Source organism: Molothrus aeneus, chromosome 27 (assembly GCF_037042795.1).
Source record: "Molothrus aeneus isolate 106 chromosome 27, BPBGC_Maene_1.0, whole genome shotgun sequence".
In the NCBI taxonomy this organism is placed as follows: Eukaryota; Metazoa; Chordata; class Aves; order Passeriformes; family Icteridae; genus Molothrus; species Molothrus aeneus.
This window is the reverse complement of record NC_089672.1, coordinates 2,330,691-2,358,380: the sequence shown is the minus strand read 5'-3', so window position 1 is coordinate 2,358,380 and position 27,690 is coordinate 2,330,691. Positions and strand designations below refer to the sequence as shown.

The window sequence follows — 27,690 nt, the reverse complement described above, 5'->3', positions numbered from 1 at the left end:
CAGTGGGGACAAGAACATGGCACTGGGGACAGAAAAGTGGCACTGAGGACAGGAAAATGGAATCAGAGAATTGCTGAGGTTGGAAAAGCCCTCTGGGATGATCGAGTCCAACCATGACCCCACACTGCCAAGGCCACCACTAACCCACGTCCCCAAGTGCCACATCCACGTGTGGCTTGACCGCCCCAGGGATGGTGACCCCAGCCCTGCCCTGGGCAGCTGTGCCAGGGCCTGACCCCCCTTCCTGTGAAGGAATTTAAGGAATTTCTCCTGATCTCCACTCCAAACCTCCCCTGGAGCAGCTTGAGGCCTTTCCTCTTGTGCCTTGGACTCAGGAGAAGAACCCAACACCCAGCTGGGTCACCCCAGGAAGTTGCCAGAGGCACCTGGGGGTGGGAGCAGGAGCTGGAGAAGGGATTGTGGTGCCTGGGGGTGGGAACAGCCCCTGGGGACTGGGACATGGTGCCTGGAGGTGGGAATGTGGCTCTGGAGACTGGAAACACCACGCCTGGGGATGGGGACGCAGTGCTTGAGGATGGGAACGTGGCTCTGGAGATGGAACCATGGCTCTGGAGAAGGAACCATGGAATCTGGGAATGGGAATGTGGCTCTGGAGAAAGAATCCTGGTTCTTGATGACAGGAACATGGTATCTGGAGATGGAACCACGGAATCTGGGAATGGGAATGTGGCTCTGGAGATTGGAACACAATGCCTGGGGATGGTAGCACGGTGCTTGAGGATGGGAACATGGCTCTGGAGATGGAACCATGGTATCTTGAGATGGGAACATAGAATCTGGGAATGGGAATGTGGCTCTGGAGAAGGAATCCTGGTTCCTGAAGATGGGAACATGCTCTGGAGATGGAACCATGGTTTCTGGGAATGGGAATGTGGCTCTGGAGATTGGAACACAACGCCTGGGGATGGGAATGCAGTGCTTGAGGATGGGAACACGGCTCTGGAGATGGAACCATGACTCTGGAGATGGAACCATGGTATCTGGGAATGGGAATGTGGCTCTGGAGAAGGAATCCTGGTTCTTGATGATGGGAACACAGCACTGGAGACCGGAACACATTGCCTGAGGATATGAATGTAGCTCCGGAGACTGGAACACTCTGCTGAAGACTGGAACGCGGCACCTGAGGACCGGAACGTGCCACTGCAGCTGGCAGCAGTGTCTGGGGACACGAACATGCCTGCGGAACGCGGTGAGCCGGTGGGCAGCGCCCGGTGAGCGCTCGGGGCCGGCTCCGTGCGGAGCCGGGACTCGAACCCGGGTCCTTGGGGACGGTCTGTGTGTATGTGCGGGGCGCTGCCGGCAGGGGGCGCTGTCGCAGGGCTGCGGCGCGCGCGCCTTTGTTGCCGTTGGCGCCTCTTCCTGCGCCGGGCGGCGGCGGCGCGCGCGCGGGCGGGGGCGGGAGCGGGAGCGCGGCGGGGCCGGGAGCGGCGGCACCGGGAACGGCGGCACCGGGAGCGGCACCGGGAGCGCAAGCGCGGCTCGGGCTCGGCGGAGCGGAGGGAGCATGGAGATGGAGAAGCGCTTGACGCTGGAGCTGCGCAACAAGAAGCCGAGCGAGGTGCGGCGGGGGAGCGCGGGGCGGCACGTGCTGCGGGCGGGATGAGGGGTTGGCGGCAGGGGGAAGGCTGGCGGTGGCGGAGCGGCCCGCGGGGGTCCCGCACGGCGGGGACCGGGCGGGTTTGGCGGGGTGGGGACGGGGCGGTTGTGGCGGGAGCGCTCCCGCCGGGCCCGCAGCCCCGGCATGGCGGCGCGCACGTGCGCGGCGGGGCCCGCCCGCACCGGGGCCGCGCTGGAGGCGGCGGTGGCGGTGGCGGGGCCCGGCCCGGCCCGCGGAGGGGGCAGCGGGGAGCAGCGGGACGGGCAGCGGGCCGGGCCGGGCCCCGCCGCGCCGCAGCCAGCGGGCCCGGGGAACGGGGCGGCCCCGCGCGGCCATGGCGGCTCGGCCATGTTAGCGGGGCCCCGCCGGGCCCGGAGCGGCTCCCGCGGGCTCCTCCGCCCGGCGAAGGGCTCGGGGGCTGCGGGGATGAACCTTTGGGTGCCGCCGGGGCCGCCCGTTCCCCTCCGCTGGCGGCCGCGGGGCCGGGCCCAGCGCTCCGCACCCGCCCCGGGGCCGCCTCATTCCCGGGGCCGCCTCATCCCCGGGTCTCGTCCGGCCGCCCCTTCACGGATCTTCCCTTTTCCTCGGGTCTCCCCTGATCTCCCCTTTCCTCGGATCTCCCCTTTTCCCCCGGTCACCCCCCTCACTTTTCCCTTGATCTCCCCGCTCTCTTTTCCCCGGATCTCCCCGTTCCCCTTTCCCCTGGATCTCTCCTTTTCCCCTGGATCTCCTTGTTCCCCTGGATCTCTCCTTTTCCCCGGCTCTCCCTTTTCCCTGGATCTCCCCATTCCCTGTTCCCTGGATCTCCCCTTTTCCCCGGATCTCCCCGGTCTCTTTTCCCCTGGATCTCTCATTTTCCCCGTATCTCCTTTTTCCCTGCATCTCCCCATTCCCTGTTCCCCGGCTCTCCCCGCTCTCTTTTCCCTGGATCTCCCTCTTTCCCGGCTCTCCCCTTTTCCCGGGCCGCTCCGCCGGGCCGTGCCCGGTCCCTCCCTGGCCCCGGGGACACTCGGTGGTGCCGTGGCACCGAGCACGGGGGGGAACGGGCGGCGAGCGGGGCTTTGGGTGGAGATTAAAGCGGCTCCGTGCAGGGCCAGGGGATTTGCAGGAGCAGAACGGCTGAGCAGGAGGAGCTGCGGGCGCCAGGAGCTGCAGAGCCAGCGGGGTCAGGGCTGGGTGTCCCTGCGTGTCCCGGGACCTGCTGAGTGTCCTGGGACCTCAGAAAGGGCCCGGCCTGGGGTAAAGCTGGGCTTGGCTGGGTTAGGCTCTGCTGGGGCTGCCCCTGCATCCCTGGCAGTGCCCAAGGCCAGGCTGGACAGGGCTTGGAGCAGCCTGGGACAGTGGAAGGTGTCCCTGCCATGGCACTGGATGGGCTTTGATGTCCCCTCCAACCCAAACCATTCCGGAATTCCATGATGACCTGCTGGAGTTCAGGCTCACCTCTGTGCCCACACCTCACAGCAGCAGCCACCCAGGCCTGGCCTTTGCCACCTTTCCCCTCACCACAGTGACAGTCCCACTTTGGTTGGGGCACATCAGTTTTCTGACGTGTTGGGGAGCAAAACAAACTCTGCTCCAAAACTTCGGAGAGCCTCACCTCAAACCCCCGAGCAGCGATGCCACTTGAGGAGTTTGAGGTGATAATTCATTCTGAGCTTGTGCTGTGCAGGTGGCAGAGATGGCCCTCAGCCCCAGGCTCTCTCTCTGGGAAGGCAGAGTGTTTAAAATGACTCTGGGAGCTGGCTGGTGTGAGCAGGAGAGGGAAAATGGGAGCGCTGCGAAGGAGGGATTTGGAGAGCGCCACAAGCCTTCTGGCCAAGGCTCATTTTTGCATCTTGCTGTCAAGAATGTGTGGGGTGAAAGCAGGTTTTGGGAGTGGTTTGTGAGAGCTGGGGCTGCATCTGGGGAGACAGGGGTGTTTCCCTCCAGGACAGTTCTGTGCTGGTGCTTGGTGGTCCTGGTGGCACGGGGGGGTTGATTCCTTCGTGTGCTGAACCTCCTGGAGGCTCCTGGATGTGGAATCCATGCTGGGCACAATGTTTGGTGCCATCAGTGGTCTTGTGTCACCAGCCTGAGGCTGGGCTCGTGTGCTGAGCCCTGCCCAGGCACCTGTGTCACCTCACTGTCACTGTCACAGCGAGGTCAGTCCTGTGGGGACAGGTTTCCTGGCACCCCAGGGGTGTGGGGGGACAAAGTGGGAGGGGACAAACCCAGCTGACCTCGTTTGGCCCCTCGTTAGCAGAGCCTGAAGCTGACTCTGAAAGCTTTATTGATGCGCAGGGAGCTTTGGGATGTGACCTCGTGGTTCCAAACCCCTGGAGGTGGGGACTTGGTGGGGACAGCAGCAGTGTGTTGGTGGCTTGTGCTTAGAGGCTGAAACCCCAACCACGGTGAGGGACTGTCACCAAAAGTTGTTTGGTTTTAAGGTCCTCAATTTGAGTGAGGAGGACCTGGAGGTTCAGTGCTCTGGGTGTGTTGGTGATGTCACCTCGAGGCCAGGGGGACGGTGGCAGCTGTGGTGCCAGCTCTGGGTGTCCCTGTGCAGGTGAAGGAGCTGGTCCTGGACAACTGTCGCTCAGAGGATGGCAAGGTGGTCGGCCTCTCCTCAGACTTTGAGAACCTGGAGTTCCTCAGCATGATCAACATCAACCTGCTGTCCGTGTCCAACCTCCCCAAACTCAACAAGCTCCGGAAGGTGAGTCAGGACTCTGCTGCCATCTCCAGCAGCCCTTGGCCTTGTGCTGCCCCTGGTGGCTGTTGGTTTTTCTGTATTTGCCAGAAAATATCTTGAATTTTGCTCCTTGTGTGCTGAGCAAGTGAGAGGGGTCGGTTTTAACATGCAACAAAACCCTTCTGAGCTCTTCAGGTGTTTAGTGCCCTTCCTGTCTTGCTTTTCTGCTCTTGGGCTGCTGTCAGAACGTTCATGACCCCATAAATATTTTGGATTTTGCAGCACTTACCAGCATGGGGGTGGCTGGCAGAGCTGTGCCCCTGCAGGAAAGGGTTTTTAAGGGCAAACTTGACCTGCTGCTCTGTGAGCTGAAATTTGGGTGCTCGTTGTAGCCCAGTTCTCAGTGCAATTTCCTTCCCTGTATCACGAGCTGAAACACTTGGTGACCATGTGATATTCCCTCCCTTCAGCTGGAGCTGAGTGATAATAGGATTTCTGGTGGCCTTGAAGTTCTAGCAGAGAAAACTCCCAACCTGACACACTTGAACCTAAGTGGCAACAAGATCAAAGACATCAATACCCTGGAGCCCTTGGTGAGTGGAGGCTGTGCTGGAATCCCAGGGATGGCTTTTCCTTTGGGGATTGGGTCTGTGCAGCAGGAATCCAACGTCTTGGTCACTGTTCCAACAGCACTTCGTGGTTCTGATGGGAACAGATTTGATCCCAGTTTGAGGCTGGGCCAGTAGTTAATGGCTCCTCAGTCTGGAAAAGCAGCAGCCAGTTGCTAAAAGAAGCGTGAAATGGGGCTGGATGAGTAAAACTGTGGATGCTCAGTGCCCAGCTGAGAAGGGACCGGGAAAGGGTCGGAGGCAGTTGGAGGTAGGTGGCACCTGGGGTGTCATGGAATGAGGTAACTGGACAGCACTGAGGGCATCTGTCCCATCAGCCTGAAGGTTCTGCTGTGCCAGCACTGCAGGGCTCCCATTCCCATTCCCACAGTGGTCAGTGAGGCTGGAAAAGGCCTCTGAGGCTCCACCTGAGCTGCCCCAGGAATGCTGTGAGGGACAGGTCTGACACAGGGCATGTGTCTCACTGGCTGTTTTGTCCATCCATTCCCTCCAGAAGGAATTTGGGATTGTTTTGCTCCTCCTTTCCTTGGCATGGTGCCCGCTGTGACAGCCTGAGCTGGGCTGTGCCAAGGGCACCCAGGCTGCAGCTCTCCCTGAGCTCTGCCTGATCTTTTGAGCAGGATGAGTCCAGCTCAGCTGCTCCTGAGCTTGCTGGGCCTGCTCAGAAGCAAGAAAGATTTGCAAATACACAGAGAGTTTGTTCCAGAAAGGGAAGCCAGGACAGAGGAGCTGGACAGAGATTTCTTGTGCCAACAGTGAGAGGAGCAGTGACTCCTCTCCATCTGAGGAGCATTTGTGGCAGAACCACTCTGTGCTGGACCTGGGCAGTGCCCCAACCACCCTTCCTTGCCTTCTTGATCTTCAGACAGCACTGTAAATAACCTTAACAAATGGATTTTTTGCAGAAAAAGTTGCCAAACCTCCACAGTCTGGACCTGTTCAACTGTGAGGTGACGATGCTCATCAACTACCGGGAGAGCGTGTTCGCCCTCCTGCCCCAGCTCACCTACCTGGATGGCTTTGATGCTGATGAGCAGGAAGCCCCTGACTCAGACCCTGAAGCAGATGGGGATGCACTGGAAGATGATTATGAGAATGGGGAAGGTGAGGGTTTTTTCTCCTCCTGGTTTTCCTGCTTGGTAACGACCCCTTTTGCACTTTAGGGTGGGTTCCAGCAATGGGGTTGGCACTGCAGGAGGGGCTCTGTGGGTCTTTACCCTTTCTTCCTCCCCCAGCCCACTCCTGGGAGGGAGTGGGACATGTTGGGAGGTGACAGGGCTTGTTGGGAGGTGACAGGGCTTGTTGGGAGGTGACAGGGCTTGGTGCTGTCCCTCCTCATCCTCTGTGACCCCTGCCTGCTGCTCACACAGCACTGAGGGGTGAGAGGTGCCTGGGTTTGGGAACTGGGGCACTTCCCTCCCTCCCCCTTTTTGGTAGAAGGTGAGGAAGAGGAGGATGACGAGGAGGAAGATGATTTGGATGAAGAAGTCATTGATGACGAGGAAGATGAAGACGATGATCTGGAAGGTGAAGAGGAGGAGGATGGAGTAGATGATGAGGTGAGGCTGTCACCAGGTCGCACGTGTGTCCCTTGTGTGGTGACCCAGGTGTCACAGGAGCCTCTGTGGGGGCAGATCTCAGGAGTTTGCCATCCATTCTGGCTTCTCCCTGCCCTCTGGGCTGCTGAGAGCCACAAACTGCAGGGAGTTTCCAGTTCAGCCCTGGCCTGGCACTTCCATGGCTCTGAGTGATGGATCATGCAGCTCCATCCCTGGCATGTGAGGAGCTCTTGGAGATCCAGAGCTTCTCCTGCCACCCTCAGGCTTCAGAGGGGAGCAGGACTGGGATTAGTGCTCAGGGAATTGGGGTTCTTGCTACAAACCCTCTTGTTTTCACTCCAGGAGGAAGATGAGGAGGAGGATGGTGAGGAGGATGAAGAAGATGAAGCTGAAGAGGGTGAGTTGAGTCCTAACAATCCAATTTCTTGCAGAGCTCCTTCAACAGTCAAATATTTGGTGTTTTTGGAGCTTCCTCAGCCTCAGTGCTGTTGTTGCTGCAGCTTTTCTGCCCGAGCTGGTGCTGAGCAGTGTCATCATCACCCAGGGTCACACAGGGAGGGAAAGGGATGAAATTCCAGCCATGCTGGGTAATTCTGGGAAATGTGAGAGGTCAGCTGCTCAGAAAAGCACTTCTGGGAACTGATGGGCCATGCAGGAGCAGGGCTTCTGTCCCAGGAGGGTCTGAGGGAATCTCTTGGGGGCACATTCCTCTCTCAGATCTGAGCTTGGGGCCAGGCTCCTCTGGCTGTACAAACAAACACCCAGATGAAAGCTGGCAGAATATTGTGGCTGGTGTGAATTCAAATAATCTTGGATGAATCATGGAATTGTTAAAGTTGGGAAATCCCTCTAATACTGAGTCCAACACCACCATGTTCAGCTCTGACCCCTGTCCCCAAGTGCCACATCCACATTTTTTTGAGCAGTTCCAGGGATGGTGATTCCTGGGCAGCCTGTGCCAATGCCTGACCTCCTTCTCCTTGAAGGAATTTTTCCCAATATCCCATTTAAGCCTCACCTGGTGCAACTTGAGGCCATTTCCTCTTACCCTGTCTTACCTTGTTACCTGGGACAAGACTGGCTGTCCCCTCCTGGCAGGAGCTGTGCAGAGCCACAAGGGCCCCCCTGAGCCTCCTTTGCTCCAGGCTGAGCCCCTTCCCAGCTCCCTCAGCCTCTCCTGGTGCTCCAGACCCTTCCTCATCTCCATTCCTTTATCTGGACATGCTCCAGCCTCTCAATGTCCTCCTTGGAGTGAGGGTCCCAAACCTGCCCCAGGATTTGAGGCCTCAACAGTGCCTGAGCTTGGTTAGGAGTCCCTGATTTCTGCAGATGCTGTGGTTTTGAGGGTGCTCAACAACAGCAACAAAAAAATCCCATTTTCAGCTGTTGTACAGGATGCTTGGAGGGCAGAGAAAGTTGTTGGTGTCTCATGTGAGCCCAGGCTTTTGCAGGAGGGGCAGGGCAGGCTGGATCTGCTCCCAAATGGTGCCAGTCTGTCCCATGGATGTGCTCCCAAATGGTGCCAGTCTGTCCCGGGGATCTGCTCCCAAATGGTGCCAGTCTGTCCCGTGGTTCTGCTCCCAAATGGTGCCAGTCTGTCCCGGGGATCTGCTCCCAAATGGTGCCAGTCTGTCCCATGGATGTGCTCCCAAATGGTGCCAGGCTGTCCAGGGGATCTGCTCCCAAATGGTGCCAGTCTGTCCCATGGTTCTGCTCCCAAATGGTGCCAGTCTGTCCCATGGTTCTGCTCCCAAATGGTGCCAGGCTGTCCAGGGGATCTGCTCCCAAATGGTGCCAGTCTGTCCCGGGGATCTGCTCCCAAATGGTGCCAGTCTGTCCCATGGTTCTGCTCCCAAATGGTGCCAGTCTGTCCCGGGGATCTGCTCCCAAATGGTGCCAGTCTGTCCCATGGATGTGCTCCCAAATGGTGCCAGTCTGTCCCATGGATCTGCTCCCAAATGGTGCCAGTCTGTCCCATGGTTCTGCTCCCAAATGGTGCCAGTCTGTCCCGGGGATCTGCTCCCAAATGGTGCCAGTCTGTCCCGGGGATCTGCTCCCAAATGGTGCCAGGCTGTCCAGGGGATCTGCTCCCAAATGGTGCCAGTCTGTCCCGGGGATCTGCTCCCAAATGGTGCCAGTCTGTCCCCTGCCAGCTCAGCTGCTGTCCCTGGGCTGGGCTGGAGAGTGAATCCCCCCTCTCTTTGCAGACCACCCGTGTGGGCAGAAGAGAAAACGAAGTCTAGAGGATGAAGGAGAGGAAGATGCAGAGGACGAAGAGGATGATGAGGATGACTGATGCCAGCGAGCCAATCAGTTTTACAGACTCTGACTGTGCTTGTCTTAACCTCCCCGTTGTGTCTGTGTGAGACTGTAAATCCCTGTCTCCCACTCCTCCTCCTCCCCCTTTGTAATGGCTGCAGCGTCCACAATATATTTTTTTAAGATTTAGAATACTGTAGGCATTCAGGGGAATCTTCCATACAAGGCTCACTTTTTTTTCTCACAACTATCATGACCAAAGGCTTTTCTCTGTTCGGTGGTTTGTGCAGCAGCTTAAAAAAAAAAAAAAAAAAAGGCAAAAAAAAAGCAAAAAAAAAAAGCCAAAAAAAAAAGAGGAAAAAAAAAAATCTCCTCCTTAGGGTATCTGTGTGTCCCAAATCAGCTGTGCCACACTGGACCCAGAGCTCCAGCTGTCACCCTGCCAGCACAGAAGGCCTTTGCCACCCTCGTGCCCTCAGCCCAGGGCTCTGAAGACGCTTTTTGAGCCACCTCGGGTGCAAAATCTGGTTCATCTGCGTGGACTCACAAGGATCCTGAGGGTGTCTCAGATCTGAAATCATGGTGATGTGATCTCTGGACATGCTTGAAGATGCTTTAGTGCTGGGGATGGGGGTGCCTGGGGTTTTGGGGGAGGGAGGGAGGGGCTGCTTGCATGACCTGGTACCTCTGCGATGCACCTTGCAGTAACCCTGCACTTGCTTTCCTATTTTTATTTTATAAACTGGAACTGGCCACTCAAGAACCATCCCTTGGGCTGTCCCAGGTGAGGGGGGTTCCTGTGGCTGTGCCTGTGCTGTGGGAGCCCTGCAGCAGCTTTGGGAAGGGATAGGGAATGCAGGTGAGGGGGTACTGCTCCTCCAGCCCTCATTTCACTCTGCACAGCCCTGTGCAGCCACCACCATCACTGTGATCCATGCTCCTGCAGACCGTGTTAGCCTGGAAATTCTCAGGGTCCTTCTGCCAGCCAGTGCCACCTCTGCACGGGCCCCTGGTGCCAGCCTGGCCTGGGCATCCTCCTCTTCCTCCTCCTCCTCCTCCTGCGTTCCCAGCAGGGAACAGAGCTCCAGCCTCGTGTCCCCACTGTGGGGGTGGCACCCTTTGGTGGCTGGAGGGAGATTTGGGGGAGCCAGGCAGGTTCATGCAGCATTCCCAACCCCATTGCCACCTTCCCTGCCATCCCAGAGGCGTCCAACCAGCGCATCCCTGGGGAGAAGGGAGGGAGGGAGGGACAGACAGAGGGACAGCCCGGGGGTGCAGACAAGCACTGGCACTTTGTGGCATTCCCACTGGGGGCTCCGTGTGTCCCCGGGGCCGAGGCTCCAGCCCTCCTCTCCCCTCCTGGGGGTGTGTTCAGCAGCACATCCCCCCCTCCCTGCCTCGCTTTGCTGGTGTCTCTTGCATTGTACAGTCGCTGTGACCATTCGGAGAAGAACTAATCCTGTAAAATGCAAACTGAGTAACTTATAAATGTTTTAAGGAATTTAAAAAAAAAAGAAAAAAAAAAGTCAGAGCAGCAGTTACTTCTAATTTTTTTTTCCCTGCATTTTTAGCAGATTGTATGGATTTTATATTAGCCTAGTAACTGTCAGGTTTTGATTGGTCAGACTAGTCCCAGAAATAAGGATCTCCAGCCCTTTTGTATCTTTTGTTACAAAATTTGGATAAAACTTTAATAAAGACTTCAGTTTTTAAAAATCCATTGCTATGGAGCTTGTCTTGGCTGCCTCTGCCTTGGGACCAGCCAGGAATGCTCGGAGTGGGGGCTCTGGGGCAGGTTTGGGTTTGTGCTGGGAGCAGGGACTGTCCCCTGTCCCCAGCAGGGCTGGGTTGGGCTCAGCCTGGGCTGGCAGGGACAGAGGGGGGCTCTGCTGTGGGGTCTGCAGCACCCCCTGGGCCAGTGCTGCCCTTTGGGGGGGCCTGGGACAGCCTGGGAAGGGTCTCCCTCCTGCCTTTGGGGTGGCACTGCCCTGGAGGAGCAGGGCACTCACCTGTGCCAGCTGGGCACGGGGGCTGAGCTGTGCCCCCTGCCCCTCTTTGGGACCTCGGGGTCCCTCCCTTTGGGGTGCTCTGTGACCCCATGGCTCTGATGAGCTGCCACTGTCAGCTCTGAGCAGCTCAGGGACACTTCAGGGTGTCCATCAGGGCCTGAGGGGACTGGGATGGACTGGGGAGGGCACGGTGCCAGCTCAGGGGGGGCTGCAGGAGAGAGCCCCGGGGCATCCCAGGTGCTGCTCATCCTGTGGGGGATGGCAGCAGGAGGAAGGAAGGGGTGGCAGGAAGAAGAAGAGGAAGGGATGGAAGGAGAAGGGAAGGGAAGAGAAGGGAAGGGAAGGGAAGGGAAGGGAAGGGAAGGGAAGGGAAGGGAAGGGAAGGGAAGGATGGCAGCAGGAGGAAGAAGGGATGGCAGGAGGAAGAAGAGGAAGGGATGGAAGGGAAGGGAAGGGAAGGGAAGGGAAGGGAAGGGAAGGGAAGGGAAGGGAAGGGAAGGGAAGGATGGCAGCAGGAGGAAGAAGGGATGGCAGGAGGAAGGGATGGCAGCAGGATGAAGGGATGGGAGCAGGACAAAGGAAGGGATGGAAGGAGGAGGAAGAAGGGATGGCAGGAGGAAGGAGGAAGGGATGGCAGCAGGAGAAAGGAAGGGATGGCAGCAGGAGGAGGGGATAGCAGCAGCAGGAGGAGGGGATAGCAGCAGCAGGAGGAAGGGATGGCAGCAGGAGGAAGGGATGGCAGCAGGAGGAGGGGATGGCAGCAGCAGCAGGAAGGGATGGCAGCAGGAGGAAGGGATGGCAGCAGGAGGAGGGGATGGCAGCAGCAGCAGGAAGGGATGGCAGCAGGAGGAAGGGATGGCAGCAGGAGGAGGGGATGGCAGCAGCAGCAGGAGGGGATGCCCACCCCGCCCAGGTGGCCACTGAGCCTTTCCGAGCCTCTGCCGGTGTTTGTGGCCCCTCCCAGCGCTGGCAGCAGAGCAGGGCTCCCCTCGTCGGGAGCAGAGCAGGGGCTGCCGGCTCTTCCCTCGCTCCCAGCCCTCGCTCCCAGCCGCGGGCACCGGCAGGTCCCAGCACGCCTCCCCTCAAACCAGTTTGCAGCAAACTTTTCACCCCGCTGGGCTGGGCTGGCAGAGCGGGGCTGGGGGAGCCCCAGGCTGCTCCCACGGGGGGTGCAGCCCCCCAGGCTGGCACCTGGGCCCGAGCCCCTCCCAGTGGCTCTTCTGTGCCATTCTGTGCCCTCCGTGTGCGGCAGGGCTGGGACAGGCACGGGGGCTGCCCGGGGCCGGGGGTCCCACCCTGCTCTGTTGTTGGGGTGCAGCTGGCAGAGGCTACAGCCCTGAGTGATCTGGGATGGGCTGGCAGGGGGCAGGGGCAGCACAGGGCGGCCCTTCCTCTTCCTCAGACCTTCCCCAGACCTTCCCCTTCCCCCTCCTCAGACCTTCCCCTTCCTCAGACCTCCCCCCTTTCCTCTTTCCCAAACTCTTCCCTTTCCCCTTCACGAATTCTTCCCTTTCCCCTTTCCTAAACTCTCCTCTTTCCCCTTTCTCAAACTCTTTCCCCCCTTCCCAAACTCCTTCCCCTTTCCCAAACTCTTCCCTTTCTCCTTCCTCTTTTCCCAAACTCTTCCCTTTCTCCTTCTCCCTTTCCCAAACTCTTCACTTTCTCCCCTTCCCAAACTCTTCCCTTTCTCCCTTCCCAAACTCTTTCCCCTTTCCCAAACTCCTTCCCCTTTCTCAGACTCTCCCCTTTCTCCTTCCCAAGCCAGCCCCTGGCAGTGCCAGCCCAGGAGCACGGTCTCACACCCCCTGTGTCCCCATGTCCCCCTCCTTTGGTTTTTTTTGGGGGCTCCTCAGTGCCAGCCCCGCTCCCCCTGCCCCACGGGGACTGACAGAGCCTCTCCCGGCTGCCACTCCTGTACAATTCCCATTTATTTTTCTGAGATCTCATTCCAGAGAAGTCCACTAACTCCTGAGAACCTACCGGGCTCCCTGCAGAGCCCCCGGGGCTGAAGCAACAAAACCTTTCAGGGGGAGGGAGAAACAGCGGCTCCGGCTGCTGGAGAGCTCCCGAAAATGCAAAGCAAGGGGAGAGGAAATTCCAGGGGAAACATCGGCCCCTCTGCTGCTCCTGTCCCAGCTCAGGGCTGTGCTGTGCCCCTGCCCGGCTCAGGGGAGGTGCAGGAGTCCCTTGGGAGCCGAGGGCATCAGAGCTGGGAGTACAGGGAGTTCTCCATCTCCGGCGGCAGCTTGGCGTGGAACGGGGCCAGCCCCACCCCGAAATCTGCAGGGAGAGGGAAGAGAATGTCAGCACCTCGTGGGGAGGGGGGCACGGACCCCCAGGGGCATTGCAGGGGTTGGGGGGCACAGGGAGGGCATTGGGAGGGCACACAGAGACCCCCAGGGGCATTGCAGGGGTTGGGGGGCACAGGGAGGGCATTGGGAGGGCACACAGAGACCCCCAGGGGCATTGCAGGGGTTGGGGGGCACACAGACCCCAGGGGCACTGAGGGGCTGGGGGGCATGGAGAGGGCACAGGGAGGGCACACAGACACCCCTAGGGGGATTGCAGGGGCTGGGGGGCACTGGGAGGGCACACAGAGCCCAGGGGCATTGCAGGGTTTGGGGGGTGCAGAGAGGGCACAGAGACACCCCCAGGGGCATTGAGGGGCTGGGGGCACAGGGAAGGCACAGACACCTCCAGGGGCATTGAGGGGCTGGGGGGCACTGGGAGGGCACACAGAGACCCCCAAGGACATTGCAGGGGCTGGGGGCACTGGGAGGGCACACAAACCCCTCCCGGGCACTGCTGCAGGTTGGGGAAGCAGGGACTGGAACCCGGCCAGGCTGTGCCAGGCCAGAGGGAGCAGGATGTGCCCTATCCCTGCCACCCCCGGGGGCATCCCGTGCCCTATCCCTGCGGATCCCTGCCACCCCCGGGGGCATCCCGGCAGCCGGGGAGGGTCCCTCCCGTACCCATCTCTGCCTCCAGGCGCCCGGCCGGGGGGTTCTTGCGGTGGTCCTCGGTGTGCAGGGTCATCTCGTCGCGGGAGGCGGTGGAGAAGGGGCACTGCGTGCAGCTGTAGCGGCCCCGCGTGTGCTCCCAGACGATGCGGCTGGCGGAGGAGTGCCCTGCAAGGACGGGCGGGCAGGGAAGCACAGGGATCGCCCCGAGCCGGGGGCCGTGGGGGCTGGAGCCCTTCCCAAGGGAAGAACCCCGAATGTTGGGAGCAAAGGGCCGGGCTGGTCAGGGCACGGCGGGTTCTGGGGGCACTGGGGGCACTGGAGCTGCTGCTGCCCCTCCTCCTGCTGCTTCTGCCCTCGGGGCCAGGCTGGGGGGTTTTGGGGGGGTGCAGCCGGTAACCCCCCCTGCCTCGGAGCCGCATCCCCTGTCCGCGGGGCTCCCGAAAGGAGGGAGCCCGCCCTCCCCCTCTGCCCTGCGGGGAGCACCGCGGTGCCCCTGGGGCATCTCCCGTCCCCTGCGCCCCCCCGCCGCCCCCCAAACCCCCCAGTGACAGAAAGCAGCCCCCACCCAGCAGGTGCCAAACTAACCTGGAGTCACTCCTGAGCCAAAGCATGGGAGGAGTGGGCTGACACTCACACCTGCGGAGGGAATCGAGGCCCGAGACAAGCATTAGGTCTTCCCCTCCCTTGGGGGGGGGGACTCGTGGGAGGGCAGCCCTGGCCCGGCCCCCCCAGCACGCCGGGGAGCAGCAGGGCTGGTTGGGACAATTTGGAGGAGAATTTGGAAGCGTTTTTTGGTGCTTTTGCTCAATCGAACATCACACAGGGGATGGCACGGGCGGGACGGGGCTTTTTGTTTGGGGTGGGGGGGATGGCCGGGCCGGAGGGGATGGAGGGGCCGGATCCTCTGGTCCTGCTCGGGGAGCTGCTGCTGCTGGTCAAGGCGGGAGCAGAAGAAGGTTTGTCCCGCACGGCTCCGTGCTCTCACCTTGGCTTTTCTTCCAGACGGCGTTGGAGACGCTGGGGGGGCCGTGGCCCGGCAGGAAGGGCCGCAGGCGGTGCTGAGCCGGGGGCTGCGCCAGCCCGTAGGGCGAGGGGGGCACGTAGGACAGGAACGGCCCCGGCACCGAGGACGGGGCTGGCCCCGAGAAGCGAGTCAAGGACGAGGGCCCGAACAGGGCGGGCTCCAGCAGCGGGAAGGGGTGCGGGGCCCCCGGGAGCAGCGGCTCCAGCGAGCCGGGCAGCGCCGCCGGGGCTGAGTCCGCGCCCGCCGCCGGCGCTTCCTTCTCCGGGGGCCGCAGCGCGCTCGGCGGCTTGGGCAGCGCCTCGGGGGGCTTGGCCGGGGGCTCCTTGTCCGGGCTGGAGGGAGCGGGGGGCAGCACCGGCCGGGGGGGCGGCGCGGGGCCGCTGGCGCTGTCCGAGCAGACGTGGAGGTGCTTGAAGAGCGAGCGGTGCGTGCGGAAGCGCAGCAGGCAGTTCTCACACCTGGGGTCAAAAAGAGCCGTGAGAGGGACCAGGAGGGGATAATGGGCATGTGGGGATGGTTCTTGAACAACATGACATGTCTGTGACACCGAGCAGACGTGAGGTGCTTGAAGAGCGAGCGGTGGCGTGCGGAAGCGCAGCAGGCAGTTCTCACACCTGGGGTGGGGAGAGAGCTGTGAGAGTGACTGGGAATCGATAATGGGCATGTGGGGACGGTTCCTGAACAAAATGACATTGGCTCAGTGTCACAGACATGTGACACCGAGCAGATGTGCAGGTGCTTGAAGAGCGAGCGGTGCGTGCAGAAGCGCAGCAGGCAGTTCTCACACCTGGGGTGGGGAGAGAGCCATGAGAGTGACCAGGAGGGGATGATGGGCATTGGGGATGGTTCTTGCACAAAATGACATTGGCTTGGTGCCACAGACATGTGACGCCGAGCAGATGTGCAGGTGCTTGAAGAGGTGCAGGCAGTTCTCACACCTGCAGTCAAAAAGAGCAGTGAGAGTGACTGGGAATCGATGATGGGCATTGGGGATGGTTCTTGCACAAAATGACATTGGCCTGGTGCCACAGACATGTGACATCAAGCAGACATGCAGGTGCTTGAAGAGGTGCAGGCAGTTCTCACACCTGGGGTCAAAAAGAGCCGTGAGGGTGACTTGTGGCAGCTCAGTTGCTTTTTAATCTTAGCTTGGATAATTCTCTTGGATAGCATGTGACCACTCTTTACGCTGTTATAAAGTTAATTTGGGTCTCCTGTATGACGGCGATGGCTGGCACAGGATTTACCAACCCTAGATTTGCTATGGCTAAGTCAAGTTTACGCTCATTGCTTAACAGTAACTACTGCTGAGTACCCATGGGGGTGTGGCAATTGCAAGGCGTTTTGGGCTATGGTCATGGTGAGCCTGATACCCACTCCTATCTACCCAATTGAGGTGTCCAGGGCATCTACACTGGAGTGTGGATACTTGCATGTGTATACCTAGCAAAAACTAACAGTAAGTTAGTTATTGCATGGGCATGTGGGGATGGTTCTTCCCCAAAATGACATTGGCTCTGTGTCACAGACATTGTCCTGCACCCCTCTGACCTGAGCTGGGCTTGCAGAATCAAAGTTGTTGCTACTCCTGGTGTAACTCAGAGATCTGTTGGGGTCCATGTTTATGACATGAGTTGTTGATATTAATATTTTTTGTTATGAGGAAACATTAGAGTAAAAATAATGTATGTAGTGACAAGAAAGAAATTGATTATTAAAGAAATTGATAATAATAATAATATCAAAGAAATTGATAAAAATAATAATATCAAAGAAATTGATAATACTTAGGAATTAAGTAGATTATATACTTAATTAATAGATATTAAATTATATCATTATTAAGTTCTATACCATTGAATTGTTATTTTAGAGTTTGTAATAGTTGTTAAATTTTAAATTAGTAGAGAATTTTAATTTAAATTTAGTAAATTTAGGAATTTTAGTAAATCAATCACATGCAGGTGCTTGAAGAGTGAGCGGTGCGTGCGGAAGCGCAGCAGGCAGTTCTCACACCTGGGGTCAAAAAGAGCCATGAGAGTGACCAGGAGGGGATGATGGGCATGTGGGGATGGTTCTTGCACAAAATGACATTGGCTCGGTGTCACAGACATCTTTTATGGAAAATCCTTTCCTTAGGATTTTTTCTCCTGAGAAGCTGAGAGGCCTCAGGAACAAAATGTAAACAATGGTTATCTGCTGCTGTGGAATGCAACAGGTGGATCTGGGATTGGTCTCATGTAGTTGTTTCTAATTAATGGCCAATCATTAATTTTAATAATAATAATAATAATAATAATAATAATAATAATAATAATAATAATAATAATAATAATAATAATAATAATAATAATAATAATAATAAATTAATGTCCAGACTGTCTTGGTCAGTCACAAGCCTTTGTTATAATTCCTTTTCTATTCCTTGCAAGCCTTCTGATGAAATCCTTTCTTCTATTCTTTTAGTATAGTTTTAATATAATATATATCATAAAATAATAAATGAAGCCTTCTGAAACATGGAGTCAGATCCTCATCTCTTCCCTCAGCCTGAGACCCCTGCAAACGCCACCACAGCTCGGCACGAGGCTCCCATGTGGATAAGCCCGGGGCTGGTCCCAGAGCTGTCACTGTCCCTTCCTGCCTCTCCCACCCCAGCATGGTCCCCAAAGCCCCCAAACATCCCCCCAGGTATCACCAGGATCCTGCTCGTGTCCAGCCCACAGCAACTGCAGCCAAAATCTGCCCAAAACTGGGGGAAATTCCTCCCCAGGAATTGGAGGAACCGAGGAATTCCTCCAAGGATCCTCCAAGGGGATCCCCTGCAAGGCACAGGGATTGCTGGAGCTGCTCCTGCTCCCAGGGCTGGGGGGCTCACTGGGAGCTCCCCTCAAAATCCCAAAGGGTTTTCCAAGCCAGGAGGAGCAGCAGGTCCCACTGAGTGACTGGGAGTTGATGATGGGCACATGGGGACAGTTCTTGCCCAAAATTACATTGGCTTGGCATGAGGCTCCCATATGGATAAGCCGAACTGGAATTCCCAGTGAAAATCATCTGGAAAACCCCCCAGTCTGGGAGACTTCTCTGTAGTGTCTTAATGTTGGAGTGAGAGAGAAAATGGTGATACTAATGCTAATAAAAAATAAGCAATGATGAAAATATGGACAAAATGGTAAAATAAAAAGGATAAAAGAGTAAAAATATTTATAATAATGCTGATAATGCTGATATTGATAATAATGACAATAATAACAATAATATCAGTGCTGGGGCTGTGCAGTGAGCACTGGGTGATGCTTCCCCAGGAGCTCAGTAACTCCTTGGTGATAATGCTGATATTGATAATAATGACAATAATAACAACAACAATATCAGTGCTGGGGAGGTGAAGTGAGCACTGGGTGATGCTTCCCCAGGGGCTCAGTAACTCCTTGGGAGATCTCCCTGGGGATCAGCTCTGCTGGCCAGGTGTCCCCAGAGAGGACAGGAGGGGACAGGGAGCATCAGGACTCACTTGAAGTAGCGGTTGGGTTTGTAGTGCACCTTCATGTGGGCCATCAGGTCCTGCATGCTGGGGAAGGTCTCACTGCAGCCCAGGGTGGGGCACTGGAAGGTTTTGCCTGCAGAGAGGAATTCGGGGAGAGATTCAGCACCAGCCCAGGGGGGACAGCCTGGCCAGAAAGGCTGCGGCACCTCCCTGCTGCCCCCACCACAAGCCCTGCCTCACTCTGAGCCCTGCTCTGCCCCCTCCCAGCCAAAAAAGGGCCCGTGGCGTGTCCTGGCCTTACCCTCCAGGGACTGCGTGGGTCTGTAGTGGACCTTCAGGTGGTCCATCAGCTCCTGCATGCTGGGGAAGGCCAGTTTGCAGCCGTAACTCGAGCACTGGTAGTGTTTCCCTGCAAGGACACAGATCCGTCAGTCTCGTCCCTGGCCCGGATGTCGCTGTCCCCTCCCCGGGGCGGGGCTGGCCTCACCTGGGACAGGTCTGCGCTTCAGCGGCCGCAGCTCCGGGGCCGGGGTCCCTCCGCTGCCCGCCACCGGCATCGGGGCACCGGGCAGGGCTGGGTCACTGCAGCCTGCGGGGAGAGGCTGGGAGGCTCGGACCTGGCAAAGCAGAGCTCTGCTCTCCCCATCCCTCGGCCCTGCCACACCACCCCTCTGCTCTCCCCATCCCTCGGCCCTGACAAACCAGAGCTCTGCCCTTTCCATCCCTCGGATCTGGCAAAGCAGAGCTCTGCTCTCCCCATCCCTCGGCCCTGCCACACCATCCCTCTGCTCTCCCCATCCCTCGGCCCTGCCACACCATCCCTCTGCTCTCCCCATCCCTCGGCCCTGCCACACCATCCCTCTGCTCTCCCCATCCCTCGGCCCTGCCACACCATCCCTCTGCTCTCCCCATCCCTCGGCCCTGCCACACCACCCCTCTGCTCTCCCCATCCCTCGGCCCTGACAAACCAGAGCTCTGCCCTTTCCATCCCTCGGCTCTGCCAAACCAGAGCTCTGCCCTTTCCATCCCTCAGACCTGACAAACCAGAGCTCTGCCCTTTCCATCCCTCGGCTCTGCCAAACCAGAGCTCTGCCCTTTCCATCCCTCAGACCTGACAAACCAGAGCTCTGCTCTCCCCATCCCTCGGCCCTGCCAAACCAGAGCTCTGCCCTCTCCATCCCTCAGACCTGGCAAATCAGAGCTCTGCCCTCCCCATCCCTCAGCTCTGCCAAGCCACCCCTCTGCCCTCCTCATCCCTTGGACCTGCCAAACCACCCCTCTCTGCCCTCTCCATCCCTCAGCTCTGCCAAACAATCCCTTTGCCCTCCCCATCCTTTGGCCCTGCCAAACCATCCCTCTCTGCCCTCTCCATGCCTTGGCCCTGCCAAACCACCCCTGCCAAACCATCCCTCTCTGCCCTCCCCACCCCTCTGCCCTCCCCATCCCTCTGCCCTGCCAAATCCCCCCTGTGCCCTCCCTATCCCTTCAGGACAGGGAAATGGGGCCGGGGGTCTGGCTGGAGAGCCGGAGCCCCCCAGAATGTGAGGGCTGGGAGGGGCTGTGCTGGTGCAGGTGAAGCCTGATGGTGGCTGGATCACGCTGGGTGATGCCACCTGCGCACCCAGGCACGCCCTGGCACACCTGGGCACATCCCCGTGGGCGGAGTTCACCCAAAGGGACCTCCCAGCCACAGGAGCAAAGGTTTCCCCTGCTCCTGCCCCCCTGAGGGCACTCACCTGCCCCCTCCGTGCCGAATTTCCCCCGCAGGGAGAAGGTGGCCACAGGCTCGTCCTTCTCCGTCTTCATGGCCTGGCCGGAGCTGGGCACGGGCACAGGGACAGGGACAGGGCGGCTCCTCCCGGCGGGGCTGCACCGGGAGCAGGAGGGAGGTCAGAGCCCAGCCCGGGGCCACAGTGACTCCCTCTTCCTCCTTCTCCTTCTCCTTCTCCTTCTCCTTCTCCTTCTCCTTCTCCTTCTCCTCCTTCTCCCCCTCTCTTCATCCTCCTCTCCTATTCTTCTTTTCCCTCCTCCTCCTCGGTGCCCCATGGTTGTGGGACTGACCCTCCCACCCGGAGCTGATCCCAGAGCTGTCATTGTCCCTTCCTGCCTCTCCCACCCCAGCATGGTCCCCAAAGCCCCCAAACATCCCCCCAGGCATCACCAGGATCCTGCTCGTGTCCAGCCCACAGCAACTGTAGTCAAAATTTCCCCCAAAGTGGGGGGATTCCTCCAAGGGGATCCTCTGCAAGGCACAGGGATTGCTGGAGCTGCTCCTGCTCCCAGGGCTGGGGGGCTCACTGGGAGCTCCCCTCAAAATCCCAAAGGGTTTTCCAAGCCAGGAGGAGCAGCAGGTCCCACTGAGTGACTGGGAGTTGATGATGGGCACATGGGGACAGTTCTTGCCCAAAATTACATTGGCTTGGCATAAGGGTCCCACATGGATGAGCCAAACTGGAATTCCCAGTGAAAATCATCTGGAAAACCCCCTCAGTCTGGGAGATTTCTCTGTAGTGTCTTAATGTTGGAGTGAGAGAGAAAATGGTGATAATAATGCTAATAAAAAATAAGCAATGATGAAAATATGGACGAAGTGGTAAAATAAAAAGGAGAAAAGAGTAAAAATATTTATAATAATGCTGATATTGATAATAATGACAACAATAACAACAATAATATCAGTGCTGGGGAGGTGAAGTGAGCACTGGGTGATGCTTCTCCAGGAGCTCAGTAACTCCTTGGTGATAATGCTGATATTGATAATAATGACAATAATAACAACAATAATATCAGTGCTGGGGCTGTGAAATGAGCACTGGCAGATGCTTCCCAGGAGCTCAGTAACTCCTTGGGAGATCTCCCTGGGGATCAGCTCTGCTGGCTGGGCCACCCCATCCTTCCCATTAACATCTGCTCCAGAGGCATTTCCCCAGCTTTTGGCTCTGAGGGCTCTGGCCCAGAGGGGCTCAGCCTGGCTCAGCAGCTGCTCCTGCAGCACCCAGCACACTGGGATCACAGCCCAGCAGGAAATAAATCAGGGAGGGGGAAAAAATCCACGTGGGATTATTCCTATGGCTGCCCCTGGGCTCCTGCCTTTGTCTGGGGGTTGTGGGGCCTTTTTTTGTTGTTGTTTTCTCAGCTCAGCAGCCTCAGGATGGAATCAGCCAGCCATGGAGGGGGGTTGGCCATGGAAAAGGGAATCTGGGGCAGGGCTGGGGCTGCTCATGGCCCAGGAGGGGAAATTCAGCCCTGGATGGAAGGGATGCTCCATCTCCATCCTCCATCCCTGCAGGACATGGGGAAAACATGGAAAGCTCCCAGCAGCTTTGATGGAGCTTTGTTTATCAGGTGGAAATGAGGGGTTTGGTGGGAAAAAGGATCTTGGGAATCTTCTTTTTGGGGGAGACAATGCTGGAAAGATCAAGGCAGGGCTGTGCCTGCCTGCCCAGCCCCTGGGCAATGTCCCTGTGGCACTGTCACATTTTGGTGTCCAACCCTGAAGTGTCAGAGCTGGAACCACCGGTGCTGGAGAGTGCAGTGAAGCAAAATTCCTGCTGCCTGCTGGAAATGCCCCTCTGGATCAAAGCTGGGTGGCCCAGCCTGGGCTCAGCACCCCTGGCAGAGCCCTGGGACTGACAGGCTCCAGATGAGCCCAAAGGGAGCAGGGCCATGGCATTGAGAGCTCAGGGGCAGCACAGGGAAGTTTCCCCAAGAAATCAGGAAAATTCTTCCCCACCAGCACTGCAGCAGGGACAGGAGCTCCTGGAGCTCCAAGGTCAAAGCCAGCAGTGCCTTGGGGTGTTGGAACCTCCGTCCTGTCCCTCTGGGATCACAGATGCCACATGGAGAGTGGCACTCCCTGTTGCAGCATCCCAGTGATGCCTTGTAAGCTGATTTTTTTTTTCTCTGGAAAAGCTGGGAAACCTCTTGAGCAGATTGTGTGAGGGCAGGCAGGATGGATACTTGGCCTATGGCCCCAGTGTTTCCCCACAGGTGACATGGCAGAGGACACGGTGGCAGAACTGTGGCATCACCCTGTGCCCAGCCAGGTTTTTGGAGAGCAGGTGGCACCTGGATCATCTTGCTGTCATTTGTCACCTCCCATGGCATGCTGGCCAATGCTCCCCCTGCTCCAGGACTGTCTGTTCTGCAGCCTGAGTGTGACACCCTGGCCCAGGTGCTGCTGAGCTGCCACTGTCCCCATCCCCAGTGACCTCCTCTGGTCACCAGAGATGTGACTGACCCAAAAACGTGACTGCCCCACAGGTGTGACTGCCCCAGAGATGTGACTGCCCCAAAGATGTGACTGATACAGAGATGTGACTGGTCCAGAGATGCGACTGTCCCAAAAATGTGACTGCCCCACAGGTGTGACTGCCCCAGAGACTGACTGTCCTAGAGATGTCACTGATCCAGAGATGTGACTGCCCCAGAAATGTGACTGTCCAGAATCGTGACTGCCCCAGAGGTGTCACCCCCCTGGTGACACAATTCCTCCAGAGACAGCCCCCCCCAGAAATATGGCTCCCCCCAAGATGTGACCACCAGTGCAAAGCTGCCCTGGAACCCCAAACCCAGCCACCACTGTTGCTGTCATTATCCCCATTATTATTATTATTTCCTGCCACCCCAAAAAGCTGCTGGCACAAAACTCCCTCATCCCAACCCCTGTGGGGTGAACAGGGACCCCAAAAACCCTTCCAGGGGCTGCCAGCCATGAGGGTGGGCAGGATGTTTGCAGCTGCCCATGACCCCGAGCAGGCTGTGCTGCTGATTCAGTGAATAATTAACACAGCTCATCCCCCTCAAACCACCCGGGGGCTTTATCCATACCCCGAGGCTTTGCTCATCCCACCCCGCGAGGATAAATGGGACAAATAATCGGATTTGAGCATCTCTGAGGCCCGAGGATGAGGAGGCTGCCCCCAAACGCGGCTCCTCGGCGCAGGAGATGAGACAAAGGCTCGGAACAAGAGGCTCATGTGATCGCGCAGCCGGCGAGCGCCGGGGGAGGCTCCGCTCCTGCCAGGGCCACCAGCCCCGACTAAAACACACCCTGAGGGTTCTCCTGGAGCTTCAGATAGCGCGGGGAGCCCTCACAGAGCTGGGGGGTGATGGGGGGGATGCTCCGGGTGTCCCAGGCAAGGTGGGTGGCCCAATCCGGGCTGGGGCAGAGCTGCTGTTGGGGTGCCACTCCTCCCTGGGGGGGTTCCCTGCTTTCCAATCAGGATCTGCCTGCAGAGCCTGAGGAGTCCACCCCAAACCCCGGGTGGGCATCCAGAGGGGTGAATGCTGAGCCCCGTGCTGGCCTTGGTGTCACATCCACGGGGCAGCTCAGCCCAGGCCTCTCTTCCCTCCAAAGAGAGGGTCCCCACTGTCCCCCAGATCACTCCAAGCCCTGCTGCCATCTCCCCACATCCCCACACCACCCCGGTGCCCACCTTTACCTGCCCACGGGAAAAACCCCACTTTGCCTTCAGGAGCCACCTGGGGATGTTGGAGCTCCCTCCCTGAGCCTGGACAAAGCTGAGCCCAGCTCCAGGCGAGCTCACCCCATGGCCAAGGCCAGGAGCCCGGGCTCTGACAGCCACAGAGCGGCTCCAGGAGCTGTGGGAGGATGGAGGGAGCACGGCCAGGTTCCGGCAGGTGCATCCCGGGATGTGAGAAGGTCCTGCTGCTCCCACAGGCCACACACCTGTCAGGACCCAGGGCTAGTGGCTCCCTGTCAGCCCCACAAGTGGCAACCCCAGGGTAGCCCCCATGGCCACTGGTTTTGGGGCTGGTAGCCCCCCCATGGGCCACACACCCAAGACTACAACCCAGGGGGCAGTGACACCCACGGCCACCACCCCATGGGCAGTGGCACCGTGATCCGGAGCCCCTGCGAGCAGCGGCCCCGGGGCTGGGGCAGGTCCCGGCTCCCTGCAAAGCCCCGGTACCCCGGGCCCTGCTCCGGTACCGCTGCTGTCCCCGGTGCAGCTCCAGCTCCGGGGCCGGTCCATCGTCTGGTACCGCTACAGCCCCGGTGCTGGTTCATCCCCGGAACCGGTACAGCCCCGGTACCGCTACAGCCCCGGTGCTGGTTCATCCCCGGAACCGGTACAGCCCCGGTACCGATCGAGCTCCGGTGCCAGCACACCCCTGGCCCGGTACATCCCCCGGTGCCAGTGCTCCCTTCCCGGTGTCAGCACCCCACCGGTGCCGGGGTACCCTCGACACCGGTATATCCCCGATACCGGTACAGTCTCGATACGGGTACATCCCCGCTACCGGCACCTCTCCGGTGCTGATACGGTCCCGGTGCCGGTACATCCCCGCTACCGGCACCTCTCCGGTGCCGATACGGTCCCGATGCCGGTACAGCCCCGGTGCCGGTAAAGCTCCCGCTGACCCCGCACCCCCTGTGCCAGTCCATCCCCGGTGCCGGTCCATTCCCCGATCCCGGTCCTCCCCCGGTCCCTCCCGGTCCCTCCCGGCCGTACCGGGGCTGCGGCGGGGCCGGCGCCGTCCGGGTCGCGCATCAGCGGCGGGGCGGCCGCGGGGCCATTTTCTGTGCGGAGCTGTCGCGAGAGCGGGGGGAGGAGGAGGAGGAGGAGGATGACGGGGGGGAGGAAGGAACGTGCGGAAGGGCGGGCTGGGGCCTCGGGGGGGGGACCCGGCTCCGCCCCGCCCCGTTCCCCCCCTTCCCCAGCTGCTTTTCCCGGGAGATTCTCCGCACCCCGCATCCCAGCGTCTGCTCCAGCATCCCGGAGGTTTTGGAGCATCCCAGGGGTTTTGGAGCATCCCGAGGGTTTTGGAGCATTCCAGGGGTTTTGGAGCATCCCAGAGTGTTGGAGCATCCTGGGGTTTTTGGAGCATCCCGGGGTTTTTGGAAGATTCCAGGGGGTTTGGAGGATTCCAGGCGTTTTGGAGCATCCCGGAGTGTTGGAGCATCCCAGGGCTTTTGGAGCACATCCCGGAGTTTTGGAGCATCCTGGAGGTTTTGGAGTATCCTGGGGGTTTTGGAGGATTCCAGGGGTTTGGGAGGATCCCGGGGGTTTTGTATTATCCCAGAGTTTTGGAGGATTCCAGGAGTTTTGTAACATCCTGGGGATTTTGGAGTATCCTGATGGTGTTGGAGCATTCTGGGATTTTTGGAGCATCCTGGGGTATTTGGAGCATCCCGGGGTTTTTGGAGGATTCCAGGGGGATTGGAGGATTCCAGGGGTTTTGGAGGATTCTGGCATTTTGGAGCATCCTGGGAGTTTTGGAGATTCCAGGGGTTTTGGAGCACATCCTGGGCTTTTGGAGCATCCCAGGGTTTTGGAGTATCCCAGGGTTTTTTGGAGCATCCCGGGGTTTTGGAGCATTATGGAGGTTTTGGAGAATCCCAGGGCCCTTGGAGCATCCTGGGGTCTGGGATCATGTCAGGGGCTCAGAGCATCCCAGGGCCTTGAGTCTCCTGAAGGCCTTGAAGCATCCCAGGGCTTTTGGAACATCCTGGAGCCTCCAGGGAGTCTGCTGAGTGCCCCAGGAGCTTTGGAACATTCCAGGGCTGATGGAGCATCCTGAGGCTTTGGGAAATTATGGGGGGGCTTTGGAGCATCTGGGACTCCTCAGAGCCTCCTGGGGCTTTGCAGAGTCCGGGGGGCTCCAGAGCATCCTGGGCTGCTCAGACCCTGAGTCCTGGGGGAAGTGCTGGAGCTCTTGGAGCATCCCAGGGCCCTCTGAGCACCCCGGGCTCCTGGGAACACCCCAGATTTTTAGGAGCACCCCTGATTTTTCGGAGCACCCTGGATTTTTAGGAGCACCCCAAGCTCCTGGGAAACACCCCAAGCTCCTGGGAACACCCTGCATTTTTGGGAGCACCCCAGACTCATGGGAGCACCCCGGATTTTTGGGAGCACCCCAGGCTCCTGTGATCACCCCGGATTTTTGGGAGCACCCTGGACTCTTGGGAACACCCTTGATTTTAGAGAACATCCCGGATTTTCGGGAGCACCCCTCCAGCTCATGTGTGCCCCGAGGAGTAGCCCAGGCCCCTCCAGGATCCTCACAGCAACAGAAGCCCCTGAGAGACGCCCAAACCCCCGGGAACCCCTTTGGAGCACCTGGAGCCCTCTGGAGCAGCCCAGGGGTGCCTGAGCTGGCCCAGCTCCCACATTCCTGCAAGGCTGAGCAGGGACACCCCCCTGACAGCACCCACTGCCCCCCATTCCCCATTCCCCAGCCCCAGGAAGGGCAGGAAGGAGTTTCCCAAATCCCCAGATTTTCCAAAGCCAATATTTTTCATTAAAATAAAATCAGACACCTCCCTCTTGCACTCTGCAGTGCAAGGACTCCTAAAAAGCTGTGATTTAAAGGGAAAATCATCCCGAGGAGTACAGGGGCTGAAAAACCCATAATAGGGGGAGGGGGGACCCACAATTCCCAGATGGGGCTGTGAGGAGTTTGCAATTCCATGGGGAACTTCCCACCCCAGTGGGGATCTGCCTGCTGTTAATCCCTCCCTGAAGGACAAAGGGTGTCCTGAACACCGCTGGACCCCAAATGGGTTGGGGAGGAAGGTCTGTGTGACAGGGGAGCAGCTCCAGTGCTTGGGAGGGAGGGAGGAAGAGGAGGGCTGGGCTCTGGGATCAGGGAGGAAGAGGAGGGCTGGGCTCTGGGATCAGGGAGGAAGAGGAGGGCTGGGCTGTGGGATCAGGCCAGGCTCTGTGGGATCAGGAGGAAGAGGAGGGCTGGGCTGTGGGATCAGGCCGGACTCTGCGAGATTAGGCTGGGCTCCGTAGGATCAGGAAAGGAGGAAGAGGAGGGCTGGGCTGTGGGATCAGGGAGGAAAAGGAGTGCTGGGCTCTGTAGGATCAGGCTGGGCTCTGTAGGATCAGGAGGAAGAGGAGGGCCGGGCTGTGGGATCAGGGAGGAAGAGGAGGGCCGCGGCCTGTGGGATCAAGGAGGGAGGAAGAGGAGGGCTTGGCTCTGTGGGATCAGCCTGCCGTCACTTCCTCTGGCGCAGGCCTGGCGGGGAGGCCGGACATGGGGCCGGACATGGGGCCGGACATGAGGCGGACATGGGCCGGACATGGGCCGGACATGGGGCCGGACATGAGGGCGGACATTGGGGCCGGACATGGGGTGGGCATGGGCCGGACATGGGCCGGACATGGGGCCGAACATGAGGGCGGACATTGGGGCCGGACATGAGGCGGACATGGGCCGGACATGGGCCGGACATGGGGCCGGACATGAGGGCGGACATTGGGGCCGGACATGGGGTGGGCATGGGGTGGACATGGGGCGGACATGAGGGCGGACATTGGGGCCGGACATGAGGCGGACATGGGGCCGGACATGAGGCGGACATTGGGGCCGGACATGAGGCGGACATTCCAGCCCTGTTCCTCCCTCTCCCGGCTGAACCCTCCTGGGGCAGCCCCGGGTGGGGCTCAGCCCCCAGCCCACAGCCCAGCCCGGCTGCGCCCCTGCCACAGAGGG

The 27,690-nt window shown here is 59.0% G+C and overlaps 2 protein-coding genes across 5 annotated transcripts; one reads left to right on the top strand and one right to left on the bottom strand.

Moving 5' to 3' along the window:
• The first annotated feature begins 1,432 nt into the window (after positions 1-1,432).
• LOC136566799 (acidic leucine-rich nuclear phosphoprotein 32 family member B) lies at positions 1,433-10,457 on the top strand. 2 transcript variants are annotated; one of them, XM_066566102.1, is made up of 7 exons: positions 1,433-1,582; positions 4,167-4,316; positions 4,763-4,885; positions 5,827-6,025; positions 6,362-6,480; positions 6,823-6,877; positions 8,688-10,457. In XM_066566102.1, the coding sequence occupies exons 1-7, from the start codon at positions 1,529-1,531 to the stop codon at positions 8,774-8,776; spliced, it is 789 nt and encodes a 262-aa protein (XP_066422199.1). In that variant the 5' UTR covers positions 1,433-1,528; the 3' UTR covers positions 8,777-10,457. The 2 variants fall into 2 exon arrangements, with proteins under 2 accessions (XP_066422199.1, XP_066422198.1); XM_066566101.1 differs by having other exon boundaries at positions 6,359-6,480.
• Positions 10,458-12,658: 2,201 nt separating this feature from the next.
• Positions 12,659-24,805, bottom strand: ZNF414 (zinc finger protein 414). Of its 3 annotated transcripts, XM_066566098.1 has the most exons (9): positions 24,702-24,805; positions 19,959-20,089; positions 18,710-18,811; positions 18,524-18,631; positions 18,250-18,355; positions 14,697-15,193; positions 14,297-14,347; positions 13,721-13,876; positions 12,659-13,028 (listed from the first exon to the last, which is right to left on the bottom strand). In XM_066566098.1, exons 2-9 carry the CDS (start codon positions 20,026-20,028, stop codon positions 12,952-12,954), a joined length of 1,167 nt encoding a protein of 388 aa, XP_066422195.1. In that variant the 5' UTR covers positions 20,029-20,089; positions 24,702-24,805; the 3' UTR covers positions 12,659-12,951. The 3 variants fall into 3 exon arrangements, with proteins under 3 accessions (XP_066422195.1, XP_066422196.1, XP_066422197.1); XM_066566099.1 differs by lacking the exon at positions 14,297-14,347; XM_066566100.1 differs by lacking the exon at positions 24,702-24,805 and having other exon boundaries at positions 18,710-18,839; positions 19,959-20,050.
• Between the last annotated feature and the right edge of the window lie 2,885 nt (positions 24,806-27,690).

Coding starts and splice junctions, on each gene's coding strand:
- LOC136566799 (XM_066566101.1), top strand. CDS start 1,529: ATGGAGATGGAGAAGCGCTTGACGCTGGAGCTGCGCAACAAGAAGCCG. Junction 1,583..4,166: donor GCAACAAGAAGCCGAGCGAG/GTGCGGCGGGGG, acceptor GTCCCTGTGCAG/GTGAAGGAGCTGGTCCTGGA. Junction 6,026..6,358: donor TGATTATGAGAATGGGGAAG/GTGAGGGTTTTT, acceptor CCTTTTTGGTAG/AAGGTGAGGAAGAGGAGGAT.
- ZNF414 (XM_066566098.1), bottom strand. CDS start 20,028: ATGAAGACGGAGAAGGACGAGCCTGTGGCCACCTTCTCCCTGCGGGGG. Junction 18,812..19,958: donor ATTCGGCACGGAGGGGGCAG/GTGAGTGCCCTC, acceptor CTCTCCCCGCAG/GCTGCAGTGACCCAGCCCTG. Junction 13,029..13,720: donor GCGCCTGGAGGCAGAGATGG/GTACGGGAGGGA, acceptor CTCTCCCTGCAG/ATTTCGGGGTGGGGCTGGCC.